Source organism: Cetorhinus maximus, chromosome 11 (genome assembly GCF_964194155.1).
Source record: "Cetorhinus maximus chromosome 11, sCetMax3.hap1.1, whole genome shotgun sequence".
Classification (NCBI taxonomy): domain Eukaryota; kingdom Metazoa; phylum Chordata; class Chondrichthyes; order Lamniformes; family Cetorhinidae; genus Cetorhinus; species Cetorhinus maximus.
In genome coordinates this window covers 68,196,212-68,216,026 of record NC_135889.1, presented here as the reverse complement: position 1 = coordinate 68,216,026, position 19,815 = coordinate 68,196,212, and the positions used below count along the sequence as shown (strand labels likewise).

Below are 19,815 nucleotides of genomic sequence, written 5' to 3'. Positions count from 1 at the left end.
TTATTTTATGAATAAATTCTATTAAACAATTTTTCAATATAAGTGCAGTGTACTGTTTGAATGTTTATTAAGATTTAGGATTTAACTTAAATCTCCATCTATCCTTGGAAGTCAGTTACCTTCTTGAGATATATTAATGAACTTGGATGACTTGATGGCCTTTCCATTTATAGTCCAAGTTGCGATTGGAGCTGGTTCAGCAACAACCTGACATTGCAACAATAAACGTTCACCATCTGCTACCTGAACATCTTTTAATGTTTCCTTAAAGACAGGTGTACTTCCTCTGCTTTCAGATTTCTGATCAATTACTCCACCATCGACACATGAACATCCATTTTTACAATCACCATCAGCATTTAAGTCCACTTTAACAGACTGATTGCTTTCAGCAACATTATTTGCCTCTTTTTCAGTAGGGGATTGTTTCTTTGAGCCTAGAGCACTCCTGAAGTCCGACGGTGCTTGCTTTGGTTTGATTTCTTGTGATATTTTGGAAATGTTCTTTTTACCAAGTACTGCCCTGAAATCTACCTGTTGGGGACTTGAAATCTTTTTCTCTTCTTCAAATGAATTAGTTGTTTTAACATGTCTGGAAAGAGAGTCTCGGAAGTTCATCTGTTCTGCTGAACGTTCCTTCAGTTCTTCCTCAGAAAAGCTTTTCGTGATCACTTTTTTCCCTAGCACGCAGCGGAAGTCTTTCTGTTCAGCCTCTTGCTGTTTGAGTTGCTCTGCTGATTGCTCTTTCGTTTCAACTTTTCTTCTAAGCACTCCACGGAATGCTTTCTCCTTATCTGTGCTTGCTTTTGTTTCTGCTGTGCTCTTCTTGGCACTATCAGGCTTACCAAAATTCTCTATGCCATCACCATTACCCTTTTCCTCTTCAAGGGTATTCCACTGCTCCTTACTGTTACCAGCAGCAAAAGGAAAGAATTAACAAGAGGTTAGTTTGAAAGCTACAGAACAGCCCCAGGCTTGATACAAGAATGTTTATAAAAGGGAAAGGCTTATTGCAAGAACACAATCTATTACTGTACTGCATCACTGATGACTTCAGTGACCATGTAAGGGCATGAAAAAAAGTGAGACAGACTCGACTTGGACCATATACTATGGCACAGCTGTGTGATGTAAACAATTTGTTTGGTCACTTCTGGGGATTAATTTTGAATCTTTTCCAGAATGGAACTGGCTGACCTTAGTACAGTCAGTGCAAAAATAGAACTCTCCCAAGTAATGTGGGAATTATACTTACTCTTCCTTGGCTTCATCTCTGGAAAGGGAGCATTCTTTGACCACTAGAGACACGTGGCAACTGCACTTGCCAACTTGATTTCTGACATTTGTGAAAGAAAAAGAGAATGGGGGTGAGAGGATTAAGCTAAATAATATATGGAAAAATAGTTTCTAAAAATAAAGTGATATGAGTAACTATATTTGTATATGCATCTGAAATGTAGCAAGTGTTTGCAATTTTTTGAACTGTGCATCATACTGTTTAGGCGTATTGGTTAAATAAACTTGCTATCTGTCCATCACAATGTGAGCAGCATCCGTGCAAAGCAGTTTGCATATGACTATTCAACTGCTTATCAAAGCAAAACAAGCCTCCTACAATTAGCTGAATCAGATTTGCAGGACGAGATATAATCAGGTTGCTAACTCTTCCTTTGCAAAATAAATAAACTCCTTATAGCTATTAATGCGCTGCCCAAATGATTTAAGGATTAACAGTCACAAGTAACAAAGCAAAGGCCCTTAATGAACTTCAGGAATTGATCGACTCTGCCTTCTTTCCACCAAAGCCTCACCAATTAGCATAATCAAAGAGGGTGTTACATTTCTGATAGCCAATTGATGAAGGAAGAGTCCAAAGCCAGTCTTTATTTGAACAGATTTATTCACAGCATAAAACATTACAGGTAGATATCTCCTGACTCCACTCAACTCTTATGTCAGTAAGTGTCTCTTTATTTTTTTAAATTCACTTATGGGATGTGGGTATTGCTGGCCAGGCCAGCATTTATTGCCCATCCCTAATTGCCCTTGAAAAGGTGGTGGTGAGCTGCCTTCTTGAACCGCTGCAGTCCATGTAGTGTAGGTACACCCTTAGTGCTGTTAGGGAGGGAGTTCCAGGATTTTGACCCAGCGACAGTGAAGGAATGGCAACATAATTCCAAGTCAGGATGGTTAATGACTTGGAGGGCAACTTCTAGGTGGCGGTGTTCCCATCTATCTGCTGCCCTTGTCCTTCTAGATGGTAGTGGTCGTGGGTTTGGGAGGTGCTGCCTAAGGAGCCTTGGTGAGTTTCTGCAGTGCATCTTGTAGATGGTACATGCTGCTGCCACTGTGTGTCGGTGGTGGAGGGAGTGAATGTTTGCGAAAGGGGTGCCAATCAAGCGGGCTGCTTTGTCCTGGATGGTGTCAAGCTTCTTGAGTGTTGTTGGAGCTGTGCTCATCCAGCCAAGTGGAGAGTATTCCATCACACTTCTGACTTGTGCCTTGTAAATGGTGGACAGGTTTTGGGGAGTCAGGAGGTGAGTTACTCGCCGCAGGATTCTTAGCCTCTGATCTGCTCTTGCAGCCAGAGTATTTATATGGCTAGTCCAGCTCAGTTTCTGATCAATGGTAACCCCCAGGATGTTGATAGTGGAGGATTCAATGATGGTAATGCCATTGAATATCAAGGGGTGATGGCTAGATTCTCTCTTGTTGGAAATGGTCATTGTATGCCACGGAGGTTAACACTACTTGTCAGCCCAAGCCTGGATATTATTCAGGCCTTGCTGCATTTGGACATGGACTGCTTCATGTCCAAATGCAGCAAGTGAGCAACCATCCAATCAATACTCTCCACCTGTGTACACTTCACTCCACTTGATATGATTGACAGAGGGTCCCAGGTATAATCTTCAGTTTGTTCTGATTTACCTTATCTCAGCTTGGGTAATAAATATAAGTCTTGTTCTAATGGCAATATATGGAAAAATAGCTGGGTTTAGAGAGAACCCCTACATCCAAATGTTAGTCAGTCGCCCGGTTGCTTGAGGATAATGTCATGCATGGTGGTGATGCTCCTATGGTTGAACAGCCTGGTGGCCCACCTGGAACTCTCCTTGATTATGATGCTTGGCTACTCACTGAAGCATTGGGGGAGATCCATAAGGCAGAGTTGATTGATTCCTAAAGTCAGTAAGGGCATTTGTTACTTGCAACTTTTAATCCTTAATGACCAACCACTTGGCTTACATACAAAAGGGTGATTGACACCCATGAAGCATAGACCAGCAAGGAGTTAATGCCTTGATGAACATCAGGGTGTGAATAAAATTGCTCAGGCTTTAAACTCTGCCATATGTTTATTTTTTTGAAACTCAGCTTCACAGCTCCACAATCCTTAAACTGGAACTGTAAATTCGGTATATTATTCTAACATGATCTGCCAGTATTCAACTGTCACACACTTATATTTAAGTTAACAGTCTCAGTTGGCAAAGTCATATGTAACTGAGTTGTGCAAACCAGAAGGTTCCACCCTTGATTTTTGATCTTTGCAGATCTGGGGTGGCAATAGAGAAACTACAATTAGTCCCAGCAATATTGGTTGACGAGGTAACTAATCAGTTATTGTCCCCTTCTCCCTGATGGAAGGCCCAATTTTCTGAATGTTGAGTTAAGGCAACAACAACTGGCATTCTTATAGCACCTTTAATGTAGCAAAATATCCCGAAGTCTTTCACAGGAGTGTCACCAAACAAAATTTGACATTGAGCTCAAAGGGAGATATTAGGACTGGGTAGCAAAGGTTTGGCCGAACAGTCAGATATGAAGGAGTATCTTAAATGAGGAGAGAGAGGTATTGACAGATTGAGGCAAGAGAAAAGAGTCTACTATCACTTATGGTCCAGCTTCACATGTGAAGAATAGCCTTTTGAGAATAATTAGCCACCCTTTGAATTGTATCCTACCTTTCAGGATCAGAGAAAAGTCAGCAAAAAAAAAACAAAATGAAGGGGAAGAATTTTGATTTATGCCCTGATTGCCACCCTAAGTGGTTTATAGCAGGTTCAGCATCGGGACTCATTTGCATGCAAGTGACAAGCTGCGTGTGCTAAATGGCTGCCCAGATGCAGTTTTCCCCCATTTGAACCCAATTACAATGAGCAATAGAACCCTGATTTCCTGAATAAAGCAGCCATATGCATGTTTTAGGCAGGTCTTGATATGCCAATGGGATGACCAGATCCAAAATTCTTGGTCACAAGGATTTAAGGGCAAAACAGATGGCTTTGAGTTGAATTTCTCCTTCAAAATATCTAAGTTGTTACCGTTTGTAGCACCATTGTGTTCTTCCTTAAGAAGACAGATGTAACAGATGCATTCATAAGGCTTGTTTAATTACCAGTATTGTTAACCATTTCTTTCTGGTTGAAAATGGTTATCCCAAATCAATTTTCAACCCTTAGACTGATTTTCCTAAAGGTGCTGAATTATGCTCTTGAAAGTCTTCAAAATTATAGCTTTCCACAAGTGTCTGCTGGTTATTTGTCAATAGAGTACAGAACACTCAAGCCCAATTCTCTTCCTGGTCCAGCTCCACCTACATATGCACAGACTTCCAGCAAACAATGCACTTTAATTAGAAATTAGGAACAGGAAATATTATATCCCAGAAATGCTGAGACTCATTGAGGGAGAAATGTGTTTGCCCTGCACTGGCACAGACTTACCTTGCTTCCCCAGGGGCTGGCAGCACCACATGGTCTGCATGGCATCCTTCAATGATTGTAATGAATTGCACTGCTGCCTCCCCCAGAGAATCAAGGTAAATCTGCTAACGTCACTGTCTTGCCCCTCACTGCGAAACCAATTTAAGATAGCTTTATCAGCATTGATTAGGAACCAATCTGGGACCACAAGATGCAGTGCATTACCTCACTAAGTCACTATGGGAGCAGAAATAGTTTTTAATGCTATCACTGTACAAATAACAGCTCAACAAGATTGAAGACAATCATGTCTGCTTTTCTAATGCACATTCACAAATACACACATACAGATGTGTATGTCTGTGCAGATAAGAAGCTACAGCATACACACTGTGCAGCCAAACAAATGAAGGTTTGGAAATGCCTGAGGTCTCATTCTGCCAGTGTAAATGCAGCAGAGCCCTTGCTGCCCTCACCCAAGCCCAGATATCCTGCCCCAAATTCTTAGGATGTCATCATTTGCATGGCCAAAGTAGGCCACTGGTTCCTGAAAGGATACCAACCCACCTGTATAAAGCAGAATATAGTCCTCTGGAGGCTCAAATGAGTCAACAACTCATCAGCTGCATTGGAATCATTCAAAGTAGAGAAGGTAGGTGATTCCCTCTGGGAACTGATTACCTTTCTAAAGTGAGGGGTTGGGGCCTTTGGGCTGTCTGAATTACAGCAGGTCTCATTTGGTGGGAGTTTTGTGAAGGAATTTCCTTGGGAAGCACGGGAACTCTTGCTGGCCCGTCCCTTTGATATGAGAGGTGGACAAGCAGGCGGCCTGCCCGAGGCTGTCGAGCTGGAACATAGGCCAGAAATTCCACCCCCACTGGGGGTTTGTGCGGGGCTGTGCGCGAACCCGATTGGCGCCCCCAATCAGGTCCACGCCATTTTACGTGGGTGGGCCAATTAAGGCCAGCCCATCATGACGCACACCCGGTGCGGGCGGGGAGGGATTCCCTGAGTGGTTCCCTGCGCTCTTTCGTGCATGAAACCTGAGGCACAGAGATTTGTTTGAGTGTTAAACTTTTAAATAAAGGATTTTTGAACTTTTGAAACATGTCCCCTCATGTGACGACAGTGTCACATGAGTTGGGACGTGTTAATGAAATTTTGGAAAAAATTTTACTGATTTTCAAAACACTTCATGAAACCTCATCCCGCCCGTGGATGAGGTTCCATGAAAAATGCAACGGCTGCCTGGGCTCTTCACCTGCCCGCCAACCTTAACAGGCTTTAATAGGCCTTTGACAGTTCGGTGGGCACACAGCTGAGTCGGCTGCGCGCCCGCCGAACTGAAAATCTAAATGACGTGTGGTGATGTTGTGATGCCCGCCTGACGTCACCGCGTGTCATTTTATGCATCGGCGAGTGGGCCCCACCCCCTGCTCGCCGAAAGGAAAATGCTGCCCATAGGAGCAGAAGTGGGCAATTTGGCCCATCGAGCCTGCTCTGCCATTCAAACAGACCATGGCTGATCAGCCACCTCCACGTTATTTTCTCCCACTATTCCCATATCCCTTGATGTCATTAGTACCCAGAAATCTATCCCGCCAAAATGTGAAAGAACCCTTGGTATCCTTGAAAAGCAGCAGACCAATTTAAAAAGCAAGAAATACAAACTGGTCTGGAATTGCATAGAAACCTCAATCGGCTCACTTAGACAAGTTGACAGTTTAATGAGCCAGGAGAAACTGAAGTGCAGTAATGCACATGTTGGGGTGGTATTTCCACTTTGAGTGCAATTGTACCTAAATTTACAATTGTTTGAAAAGTGTTTTCTCCCTGAGGTTCAGCCCAAACTTAGTAACATCTCACTGAAAGCAAAAATCTACCATACACCAGTGTAATTGAACGGCATTTTAAAACATAATCTAAGAAAATCATTTGCTTTAAAAAATATTCCTTGATATATTTAAGAGCAGTAAATTGGTAAGGTTTGATAAATACAACTGAAAATGGGCTTCTGACACAAAAGAAACATTTTAAGTCATTGGGCTGGATTTTGGGGGTGGGGGGCGGGGCAGACTTCTCGCTCCTGCTGTTGCAATGGTAGGCCAGCAGCTGACACACCGATAAGGAGCCCACCCCAAAGCCAATAACATGCAGCCGATGGGCTGAACAGGCCGAGAGTGGAACTTCCGCACCTCAGTGGGAGGAAGTCACGCCCTCGAGAGCTGACGGCCAATCTGATGTGGGGCAGGATTGGGCAGCTCAGGAAGTGGGGTGGGGTGAGGGGGGTGGTGGGACTGTGCGTTTTGGAGGTCAGGTGGAGAGGAAGAAAGGGGGAGGGTAACATCTTGGGAGGGTGCCCCTGATGCACAAAGGGCACTCCCTGAATGATGTGCCCCCCTATCCTTCCCGCCTTTACAAAAAGATTTTTTTTTAAATGGCCTGCCCACTCCCATCTGCCTGCCCACACTTACAGTATTATGGCATGGGCAGTATATTGTATTAAATATAGCGGGCGGCTGCCAATTTTGGTGCCTGCCTACCTACCATGTTATGAGGGACAGCTCAGGGGTGGGAAGGTGGTGGGCTTGCCACCACTTGTATTTTACATGCCCTTCCGCACCCCCCCCTCCCCACAACCACTGAAAACACAGCCAGCAAGGGGGGGGGCACGTAAAATCCAGCCCACTGTGTCAATCCACCATTTATAAGTAACTCAATTTTAAATGACTGAAAATAATTTTAAACAAGTGTACAAGACTATTTTCTAGTTTCTGTCATGCTCAATTTTCTGAGTGGTGCCTATGTAATATTTTTAGGACTAGCACAAAACATTGTGGACACTCAAGTTGTGTTGAACGTAATTTGCACTTAAAATTCTACAATCTTTTGTAGCGACTATCCCAACATTGGGGGAATGGTGCCGAGAAAAGCAATGTAATTGAATGGAAACTCCAAACCATTGTAACAGCACAAATTGTTCAAGATTCAGACACATTTTGCTAAAGGCCACGTTCTATGAGGCCATATAATGGAGTCAGACCAAATTAATAAAATGGTCAAACTGCAATTTATAAAAAAATTACATTTAAAATTAGAAATAAAACTTGAATATATATACATCTACAATAAAATAAATTATATCGAGCAGACTTTTCCACTATCCACAACTAACAGTAAAATCATAAATGCTTTCTTTATACACATTTATGGGCAACCCATAAACAGTGAATATGAAAACACGTTTAGATTATTGCACAGCTTATATGGACTACAGCATAAAGATTTAGGGAGAATGCATTTAAACATACTTGAGCCGTATTTCGTATTGACCAGCATGATGAAGCTGGACGTTCTTGATGAATAGTGTAAACACATCCTCATTTTGGAGGACTTTGCAGCCTTCATCAATTATAACCACTTGCCCATCTTTCATCCACTGCACAGTTGGGAATGGATCTCCAGCGATGGCACATGAAATGAAGGCATGTTCCCCTGAAGTCGAAGTCACAGCTTTTGGCTTGCTGATAAACCAGGGCTGTATCCCATCCTGAGGCTCTACAGAATCAGAAGAGACTTCTGTATGATTTTTGTCTAATATAAAACCATGTTGGGCAGTGTGAAACATACAATTTATTCCAGTTCAAGCATATCACACTTCCAAGTAGGGTTGCCAACCTTCCAGGGTTGTCCTGGGGTCCCAGGAATCGGAGCTTAATCTCCTGGACACTGCTTTGAGCAGCCTCAGGGGAAAAATCATAGGGGTTTTTAAAAAGTTGTTTGTGATAATTTTTCATTTTCTTTGAATGTTTATTAATTATAAAATTATTAGTGACTGGGTAAAAGGTCTGGTAGACTGACAATCAAGCATTATCCAGTTGGATAATTAAGACACTGTTTGCCTTCCAATTGGCGACAGAAGGCAGTGCACTGTGAAAGTGGTTGTGTGCGTGACTAGTAATGGGAGCGAGGCAGTTGGAGGGAGGAAGTACAGCGATGAAACCTCCAGGAATACATCCAACCAGAGTTGGCAACCCTACTTCCAAGCCAAAAAATTCTTCATTGTCAACAAACCTGTGAGATGCCTCATCAAAGTAAGAACTCTTATCACAATCGTGGAGACTATTTAGAACAATGAAATTCTACATCCATTGTAGTATGGCAATATTGCATGGGTAATAGTGAATCTGAAATATTGACCTAAAAATTCATTGGCACCACGCCACCCACCTGGCAGCCAATGTGGTGCACACATGCTCATTGCCCAGGAAATTGGATCAAGCTCCACTGTGGGCATCCAGGGCACACATTGTAATCATTTAAAGCACTCACTAAAATACTTCAGTAAGAGTCCTATGCTTTGTAGCTGTCTTTGCTAAAATTGAGCTATCCCAGCACTTGACTCGCCAAGTGATAAATTCACTCCACAATTCATGGGATTAACGGGCAGCAAAGACCCTTCAGCAGCGCAATTAAAATAATCTATTCATGGCATACAAGTCAGTTCCTAATTTGTTGTTTCAGGCTCCTGGTTAATTCCTGGGTCATTTTTAGGCCATTTTCTGACTTAATTCTGACTTCTAAGAAGATTTTTTTGCTGCATTGCTTTAGGCTGCTTTCACGCAATCATGGGTGGTCAGGAGGGCTCCTTTTTGGGCTGAAGATTGAGGAGGAGAAGCCGAGAAGATGGAGAAATCAGTAACAGCTGACAGAAGAGGGAGGAGAGCCCTTATGCAGTTTGCCTCCCCAATTGAGGTCCGGTGGCCTCTGAACCTCCCTCCCCCACTCCCAGCCTCTCCCCTGAGATTCTGACCACCCCCTTGGCACTCCCCCCACTCCTTCCCTATCCTCCCTGCACTAAGACACCTTAAACTTACCTGGGCCTCCGCTCCCCAGACCTAGGCTCTGACATTTTCATGAAGTTCCTCTTCCGTCCACTGTAGCGTTGTTGCTGCAGAGATAAGAGAGCTGCTGGCCAATCAGATTGGCTGACAGCTCTCTAAGGTGGGACTTCCTCCCAAGTGAGGGGCAGAAGTCCTGCTGCAGCCGCTTAACACTCATTCAAGCCATTGTTCTCTGCAGTTGAGAGCGTGAGACCTAAGGCTACCTGGTGCCAGTGTTACGAAGATCTCCTCCGGGTTGGAGAGGAACTTGGAGTGGAAAGGGAAGGATGCAATTGTCATGTTGCACATGGGTACCAACGATGCAAGTGGGATGAAGAAAGAGGTTCTGCTGAGGGATTATGAGCAGCTAGGGGATAAATCATAAAGCAGAACCACAAAGGTGGATTACTACCTGAGCCAAGACCAAATTGGCATAGGGTAAATAAGATCAGAGAGTTGAATGCCTGGCTGAAATAGGAGAAAAAGGTTTCAATTCATGGGGCACTGGCACCAGCACTGAAGAGGGAGCTGTGGGATGGCCTTCATTTGAACTGCGTGGGACCATTATCTTGGCAAGTTGTAAAACTAGGGCTTTAAGGAGAGCTTTAAACTAAATAAGTGGGGGCAGTGGAGGGGTGGGGGCTCACATGAGGGAACATTTGTTAAGTTAAAGAGAAAGGACAAGGCAATAGTGCAGGGTAGTGATATGGGTAATGGTAGCCAGGGTGTGACAGGAAGAGACAGAGCAAACAAACATAAGGATGAGCCAGCAAGCATGGTCAGGGTAGGAAAAAATGGCAGAGAGGGTAGAGGCTCAGATGAAGGGAGATTTAGAAATCCAGAGATAAAAGTTGAGGGAATAGAAAAGTATATTGATATGGGGAAGGACAAGCTGATTGGCCAGGAAGGGACAAAGAGTTTAACAGCAATAGTGCATCAGAGCATAAGGTCCATACAGGGAATAGTAGTAAAAAAAAATTGAAATCACTTTATCTGAATACTCAGAGCATCCGGAATAGGATAGATGAACTAACGGCACAAATAGAGATCAATGGTTTAGATCTAATTGCCATTACAGAGACGTGGGGCAGAATTTTTCATTCCGCAGGCGGGCGTGCGCCTGACCGGAACCGGAGTGAAATACTACATGATGACATCGGCCGAGCGTTCCGACATCATTGTGCACTCTCGCGATCTTTCGATTGGCGGGCATGCGCGGGAGACAGCAGCCCGCTCGCTGACAATTAAGGGGCCTAGTAAGGCCCTTAAGCAATTAATTAAGTTGCAATTTTCGCTGCTTGCTCAACTGTTCGGTCGGCGGATGGACGAATAGGCCAGGTGGCCTTTGCATTTTTCACAAAACCTCATCCATGGGTGGGAATAGGTTTCCAACAGTTACTGAAAAAACAGTAAAAAGTTTTTTAACATCCTTTTTTACATGTCCCTCTTCATGTGACTGAGTCACATATGGGGACATGTTTATATCATTTGTAAAAAGTTTATTTTTGTATTTAAAATTCTTCAGCTCCCTGAGGCAACTTTGTGCCTTCAGGGAGCTTTCAGTGCGCGATCCCCCGTGCATGTGCACGCTTCAGCGCTTGCGCTCCTCCCACCCCCATCTCGGAAGGACTGAGGCTCTTAGCGCGTGTTTCACGCTGGCTGGCCATTAATTGGCCAGCCAGCATGAAATCGCGGTTAGAGCCCGATCGTGGGCAGCGGTTGGTCTCGTGGCAATTCCTGGGCCCGCTCACCACGCCCACCCGACAAGGGGAAAATCCTGCCCATGGTTACAAGGTTACCAAGATTGCAAATAAATATATCCAGGGTACACCACATTTCACCGAAAAGACAGGCAGAATAGAAAAGGAGGAGTGGTAGCCCTGATAATAAAGGATGACATAAGGACATTAGTGAGAAAGAATCTTGGTCCAGAAATAAGGAAGTAGAATCAGTTTGGGTGGAGAATAGCAAGAGTTAGGGAATGCTGGTGGGAGTAGCTTATAGGCTGTCTAACCGTATTGTACATTGGACTGGGCGTTAAACAAGAAATTACTGGAGCTCGTAACACAGACAATGTAATAGTTGTGGAGGACTTTAATCTTCATATAGGCTGGATCAAAAATTTGCAATGGTGATTTGGAAGATGAGTTTGCAGAATGCTTTCATGAGCATCTTCTGGAGCAATATGCTGTGAAAAGAACTTGAGCTATAGCTATTTTATATCTAGTATTATGTAATGAGGCTTAATTAATAACATCATAGTAAAAGATTCACTGGGAAATAGTGATCATAATGCAATTGAATTCCACATTAAGTTTGAAAACAACATACTTCAATCATACTTCAAACAAGAATCTTAAATGTAAACAAAGCCAATTGCATAGGCATGAGGGGGGAGCTGGCTTGGGTTGTTTAGGTAAATAGATCAAAAGATATGGAGGGTAACCCAGGGGCTAATAAGAATGAGGAAATTAAGGTAATTAATATTGGCAGAGAAAAAGTACCAGAGAAACTCAAGGGGCTAAATTGTGATATATCCCCAGGACCTGATGGCCTACAATCTAGGGTTCTAAAAGATATAGCTGCAGAGATAGTAGACACGCTGGCTATGATTTTCCAAAATTCCCTAGATTCTGGAACTGTCCCAACAGATTGGAATTTAGCAAATATAACAACGATTTATGGGGAGGTGGTGGCATAGTGGTATTTACAGGGAGGCGATGGCGAAGTGGTATTGTCACTGGACCAGTGACCCAGAGTAATGCTCTGGTGACCCAGGTTCGACCATGGCAGTTGGTGCAATTTGAATTCAATAAAAATCTGGAATTAAAAGTCTAATGATGAGCATGAAACCATTACCAATTGTTGTAAAAACCCATCTGGTTCACTAACAGCAAACTCAACCCTGTTGACCCTGCAAAGTCCTCCTTACTAACATCTGGGGGCTAGTGCCAAAATTGGGAGAGGTGTCTCACAGCCTAGTCAAACAACAACCTGACATAGTCATCCTCCGGGAATCATATCTTACAGATAATGTCCCAGACACCACCATCACCATCCCTGGGTATGTCCTGTCCCACCGACAGGACAGACCCAGTAGAGATGTGGCACAGTGGTATGCAGTTGGGAGGGAGTTGCCCTGGGTGTCCTCAACATTGACTCTGGACCCCATGATGTCTCATGGTCATCATGTCAAATATGGGCAAGGAAACCTCCTACTGATTACCACGTACCGCCCTCCCTCAGCTGATGAATCAGTGCTCCTCCATGTTGGACACCACTTGGAGGAAACACTGAGGGTGGTAAGGGTGCAGAATGCATTCTGGGCGGGGGTCTTCAATATCCATTACCAAGAGTGGCTTGATAGCACCACTTCTGACCGAGCTGGCCGAGTCCAAAAGGACATAGCTGTTAGACTGGGTCTGTGGTGGGTGGTGAGGGAACCAACAAGAGGTAAAAACATACTCACCAACCTGCCTGCCGCATATGCATCTGTCCATGACAATATCAGTAGGAAGACCAATGCACAGTCATTGAGGAAGCGAAGTCCCACCTTCACATGGAGGACACCCTCGATCACGTTGTGTGGCACTACCACTGTGCTAAATGGGATAGATTTTGAACAGATCTAGCAATTCAAGACTGGGCTTCCATGAGGTGCTGTGATGCAGCAGCAGAATTGTACTCAAACACAATCTGTAACCTCATGGTCCGGCATATTCCCCACTCTGCCATTACCATCAAGCCAGAGGATCAACCCGGGTTCAATGAAGAGTGCAGAAGGGCATGCCAGGAGCAGCACCAGGCAAACCTAAAAATGAGGTATCAACCTGGTGAAGCTGGAACACAGGACTACTTGCATGCCAAACAGCATAAGTGGCAAGTAATAGACAGAGCTAAGCGATTCTACAACCAACAGATCAGATCTGAGCTCTGCAGTCCTGCCACATTCAGTTGTGAATGTGGTAGACAATTAAACAACTCACTGGAGGAGGAGGCTCCACAAATATCCCCCATCCTCAATGATGGAGGAACACAGCACATCGGTGCAAAAGATAAGGCTGAAGCATTTGCTACAATCTTCAGCCACAAGTGCCGAGTGGATGATCCATCCCGGCCCCCTCCGGAGGTCCCCAGCATCACAGATGCCAGCCTTCAGCCAATTTGATTCACTCCACATGATATCAAGAAACAGCTGAAGGCACTGGATACTGCAAAGGGTATGGGCCCTGACAATAGTACTGAAGGCTTTGCTCCAGAACTTGCTGAAACCCTAGCCAAGCTGTTCCAGTACAGCTACAACACTGGCATCTACCCAGCTATGTGGAAAATTGCCCAGGTATGTCCTATACATAAAAAGCAGGACAAATCCAACCTGGCTAATTGCTGCCCCATCAGTCTAACCCCCATCATCAGTAAAGTAATGGAAGGGGTCATCAGCAGTGCTATCAAGCTGCACTTGCTTAGCAATAACCTGCTCACTGACACCCAGTTTGGGTTCTGCCAGGGCCACTCAGCTCCTGACCTCATTACAGCCTTGGTTCAAACATGGACAAAAGAGCTGAACTCCCAAGATGAGGTGACTACCCTTGACATCAAGGCCGCACTTGACCGAGTGTGGCATCAAGGAGCCCTAGCAAAGCTGGAGTCATTGGGAATGAGGGGAAAACTCTCCACCGGTTGGAGTCATACCTAGCACAAATGAAGATGGGACATCACTGCAGGAGTTCCTCAGGGTAGAGTCCTCGGCCCAACCGTCTTCAGCTGCTTCATCAATGACCTTCCTTCCATCATAAGGTCAGAACTGGGGATGTTCGCTGATGATTGCACAATGTTCAGAACCATTCGCAAATCCTCAGATACTGAAGCAGTCCATGTCGAAATGCAGCAAGGCCTGGACAATATCCAGGCTTGGGCTGACAAGTGGCAAGTAACATTTGCGCCACACAAGTATCAGGCAATGACCATCTCCAACAAGAGAGAAGCTAACCATCGCCCCTTGATGTTCAGTGGCATTAACATCACTGGATCCCCCACTATCAACATCCTGGGGGTTACCGTTGACCAGAAACTGAACTGGACTAGCTGTATAAATTCTGTGGCTACAAGGGCAGGTCAGAGGCTAGGAATCCTGTGACGAGTAACTCACCTCCTCAAAGTCTGTCCATCATCTACAAGGCACAAGTCAGGAGTGTGATGGAATACTCTCCACTTGTCTGGATGAGTGCAGCTTCCACAATACTCAAGAAGCTTGACACCATCGAGGGCAAAACAGCCCACTTGATTGGCACCACATCCACAAACATTCACTCCCTCCAACACCGATGCACAGTAGCAGCAATGTGTGTTATCTACAAGATGCACTGCAAAAATTCACCAAGGCTCCTTAGACAGCACCTTCCAAACCCACAACCGCTACCACCTAGAGGGACAAGGGCAGCAGATAGATGGGAACACCACCATTTGGGAGTTCCCTTCCAAGTCATTCACCATCCTGACTTGGAAATATATTGCCGTTCCTTCACTGTCACTGGATCAAAATCCTGGAACTTCCTTCCTAACAGCACTGTGGGTGTACCTACACCACATGGACTGCAGCGGTTCAAGAAGACAGCTCACCACCACCTGCTCAAGGGCAACCAGGGATGGGCAATAAATGCTGGCCCAGCCAGCGAAGCCCAAATCCCATGAATGAATAAACAAAAATATTCAAGAAAGGATGGAGAGAGAAAACAGGGAACGACCAGTTAGCCTGACATCAGTGATCAGGAAAGTGCTGAAATCTATTATTAAGGACGTCTTAACAATGCACTTAGAAAAGCATAGTATTATCAGCCAAAGTCAACATGGTTTTATGAAAGAGAAATGCTGTTTGACACATTTATTAAAGTTCTTTGAAGATGTACCTAGTAGGGTAGATAAAGTGGAACCAGTAAATGTAGTATGCCTGGATTTCCGAAAGGCATTCAATGAAGTGCCAAACAAAACGGTCCATGGATTTGGAGGTGATATATTAACATGAATGGAGGAATGGTTAACTTACAGGAAGCAGAGAGTAGGGATAAAAGGGGCATTTTCGAGTTGGCAGGTTTTGACTATTGGAATGTTGCAAGGAACAGTGCTGAGGCTCCAGCTACTTACAATCTATATTAATGACAGACAAAGAGACAGAGGGCAGAATCATCCCAGATTTGCACTAAAAGTGGGGTAGTGGGAAGGAAAAAGAACATTTTACCCACCGGCAGCAATGGCGGCTTTTCACGATGTATCATCCTAAACATGGCTCACTAATCATGCATTCCCAGGAAACACACTGTTTCCATGATGGATGGGCTCTCATTGGCCCACCCTGCTGTCACCTCATTATTTCCTCAGGACAGGCGCAATATTTAAAGTGCAGCCGTGTGCATAGCTCTCAGTGCTTCCACTGAGCGCCTTTTGAATGCAGTGGATGCCTGTCGCAATGTCCTCTACCGGCCTCTGGGTGAAGGCCAGCAAGCCAGGTCACCAACCTAGCATGGGAGGCAGTGGCAGCAGTGGTCAGTGTCAATGCCCTGCAAAGGAGGACAGGCACCCACTGCCAAAAGAGGATGAATGGTCTCATCTGTTCCTCCAGGGTAAGTCACTCTTCTCAACTCACACACTCACAAACCCATCACACATCCACAGGGATCTCACACCTCAAGGGACAACACCACTAACTCTCACACACACCCTCACATCTCCATCAGGCTCATATCCTCTCGAGCCCGCGTCCTCATCCTGTCCATGGCTCCGCTCAGCAAACAAACATTCCACGCAGTGCCATGTGTCCTGCTTGTACTCTCTCCATCTATTTTCATACAGGAGAAGCTGACTCACAACAGCAGGGAGAAGTCCCAGGCCTGGGGTGGAGTGTGCCATCGCGCTGACTGGTGAGGACGTGGACCGTGCCTGCAGCAATGGCGAGGTCGGCGGCGAATACTAATGTGAGGATCCTGCACCACATCATCCCTTTCTCAACGCAACTCTGAGAGCTCTCTCTTCTAGACCATAAGACCAAAAGATGTAGGAGCAGAAGTAGGCCATTCGGCCCATCGAGTGTGCTCCGCCATTCAATGAGATCATGGTTGATCTGATAATCCTCAACTCCACTTTCCTATCTTTTCCCCATAACCCTTGACTCCTTTACTGATTAAAAATCTGTCTATCTCAGCCTTGAATATACTTAATGACCCACCCTCTACAGCCCTCTGCAGTAAAGAATTCCACAGAATCATCACCCTCTGAGAGAAGAAATTCTTCCTCATCTCTGTCTTAAATGGGTGGCCCCTTACTCTGAGACTATGCCTTCTGGTCCTAGACTCTCTCACAAGGGGAAACAACTTCTCAGCATCTACCCTGTCAAACCCCATAAGAATCTTATATGTTTCAATAAGGTCGCCTCTCATTCTTCTAAATTCCAATGAGTACAGGCCCAACCTACTCAACCTCTCCTCATAAGAAAATTCCTCCATACCTGGGATCAACCTAGTGAACCTTCTCTGGACTGCCTCCAATGCCAGTTTTTTTTTAGATAAGGGCCCAAAACTGTTCACAGTATTCTAGGTGTGGTCTGACTAGTAACTTGTATAGTTTTAGCAAGACTTCCCTATTTTTATACTCCATTCCCTTTGAAATAAAGGCCAACATTCCATTTGCCTTCCCTATTACCTGCTGAGCTTGTATACGAACTTTTTGGGATTCATGCACGAGGAACCCCAAATCCCTTGTGCCGCAGCTGTCTGCAGTCTTTCTCCATTTAAAAAATATTCAGCTCCTCTATTCTTCCTACCAAAGTGCATAACCTCACATTTTCTCACATTATATTCTGTTTGGCAAGTTTTTGCCCACTCACTTAATCTGTCTATACCCCCCTGAGCACTCTTTCTGTCATCCTCACAACTTGCCATCCCACCTATTTTTATGTCATCCACAAACTTGGTGATAGTACATTCTATTTTTGATTCTGCTGCCATGCACTAATCATCTCTAGTTTGGTTTACAGGGACCTCTGCAAAGTGACAAGCACCCTCAGCCAGCCAGTCCCTCAGCTCCATCCAGGTCCTCATCTCCAGTCATGAGGATACCTCTTCCATTGAACAGCTGGAAATAAGCAGCCTGGAAGACCCGTCACAGCTCTTACCCACACCCTCCACCAGCTCAGAGACAGATACCTCAGTGGGACCTAAATCTAGAGCAGGCTCGGGTTCACAATCTGGTAGCTGCCGCACAGACATGTGTCCACAGCAGGAAGAGGCAGGTTCAGCCGAGCTGCCCAGCACTCAGAGGACTGCTAGGCAAGAGGCATCTGTGAGGTCCATGTCAGATGATGAGCCTCTGGATGTGGACTTCCAGCTCATCATGGAGAGTCAGCAGAAGGCGTGGAACATCATGCAGAGCTGTTGGAAGCCCTTAACAGAGTGGCAGGCAGGTCGTAGGAGTGTGTCAACCTGCTCTCTGATGAAGTGGTGCCCACATGTGCACATATGGAGATCTCCACGGAAAGGATGGCAGATGCCATGGAAACCCTGGTCCAGCAGAATGTGGAGATGTGCTCAGACCTGGGCCTGAATTTTTCCCTCGTCGGGTGCGCACGATTGGTGGGTCCAGGAGAGGTTGGGAAACGGGCCCCCGACTGTGATTTCACGCTGGATGGCCAGCCAGCGTGAAATGTCACCGTGAGCATGGGTAAGCGTTTCGAGAAAGTTCTCTGAAGGCAGACAGCTGCCTCAGGGGGCTGCAGATCTGCAGATAATAAAGTAAAGCATGAAAAAGCTGCAAAAAATGTTCATGCAGCACAATCAAGCACCGAAAAGCATGCTTCATAAAAACACTGTCCCCAGATATTTCTTTTTATTTTATTTCCGAATGGAGATTTCATACCGCTCTTGGATGAGGTTTTATGAAAATGTAAAGCCTGCGTGGCCTGTTGGCCCGTCCACCAACTGTAAGGTTGGAGAGGTCATGAAAAATTGCGTTCAATTGCGCTGTTAATGAGCTTAATTGCTCACTTAATTGTCAGCGGACATGCTTTGACTGCTGTGTGCAACCGCCGAGTGAAATATCGCACGAGTGTGCGATGACGTCGGGATGCTTGCCTGATGTCATCTTGCACGATTTTAAGCTCGATTGAGTTGAGCGCACGCCTGCCTGCGGAATGCAAAATTCTGCCCCTGCACTCCATCGCAGTAACCTTGGGTAAGTTCCTGCAGCAGCAACACCAGAAGGAAACGAAGCACCTCAATGTCCCTCCAGGTGTTCCTTCCCTTCAAGAAGCCAGGCTGGGGCCCTCAGACACCCGAAGGGGGGAGGAGCTGGACACTCCTGGGTCAACCACTCAGGAATATCAGAGGCAGTCCTATCTCTCTGAGCCCTCTTTGCACGTGACTCCCTCAACCTCGTGATCTGCCGCCGCTGGGGGAGCAACTGGCCCACAGAAGGACAGCCAAAGCAAGCACAGTTAGTTGCATGGGTGAACACATTTTGTCACTTTATAATCTGAAAATACATTCACTTTCACTGAATAATATGTAATGGTGTCTCTCAGCTTCATTTACAAGCTTTGCGAGTCCTCCCCCGCATCCGTACCCCTACCGGGCAGCCAGTCCATGAGTGATTCTGGAAAGAGACGTGTGTGTGTGTGTGGCAGGGCCTTTTGAAGCCTCGTGGAAGCACTCTCCCATCCGTGTGGATCCTTCCTCCATCACACTCATCTCAATGTCCCGAGCATTTTCAATGCTGCCTGAGGGCTGACCCGCATCTCCCGCCCCTCACTGATCGCACTCCCATGCAGCACCTATTCCAGTCCTCCACGAGTCTCCTTTCACTGCTGGATTTACAAGCATGGTGTGTTTAACATGCTTCTTTAGCTCCTCCGTACTTTCCCCTCCCCCAGTCACCCATGTCCTCTCCCCTGACACCCATGGCATCACCTTCCACCTTCCCACTGTCACCTACTGGCCACAACCCTCTTCTTTCAGAGATGGAGATGTCCAGGTGAACATGTGTGTTCCCTACCTTCCCGAAAATGCCATCCCCACCCACATTAACCTCCTCGACTTCCTCCTTCCCACCCCCAGGGTCTGTGTCCCCAGCCTATGAGTCCCCACCAACCACCCTCATCGTCCATTCTACCAATACTGTTGCACCCTCACCCTCCCACCCTACCACCTCACTCTGCCCTCTCTCATTCTCACTATTCC

General features: G+C 45.6%; 1 protein-coding gene across 1 annotated transcript in view; it reads right to left on the bottom strand.

Moving 5' to 3' along the window:
• Window positions 1-19,815, bottom strand: part of LOC144686672 (myosin light chain kinase, smooth muscle-like) — a 433,503-nt gene that overhangs the window by 118,564 nt on the left and 295,124 nt on the right. The window contains exons 14-16 of the mRNA XM_078552188.1: window positions 8,021-8,267; window positions 1,256-1,336; window positions 120-907 (exon numbers count right to left, since the gene is read on the bottom strand). Of these exons, the coding sequence (XP_078408314.1) occupies window positions 120-907; window positions 1,256-1,336; window positions 8,021-8,267 (1,116 nt within the window). The remainder of the gene's footprint in view (window positions 1-119; window positions 908-1,255; window positions 1,337-8,020; window positions 8,268-19,815) is intronic.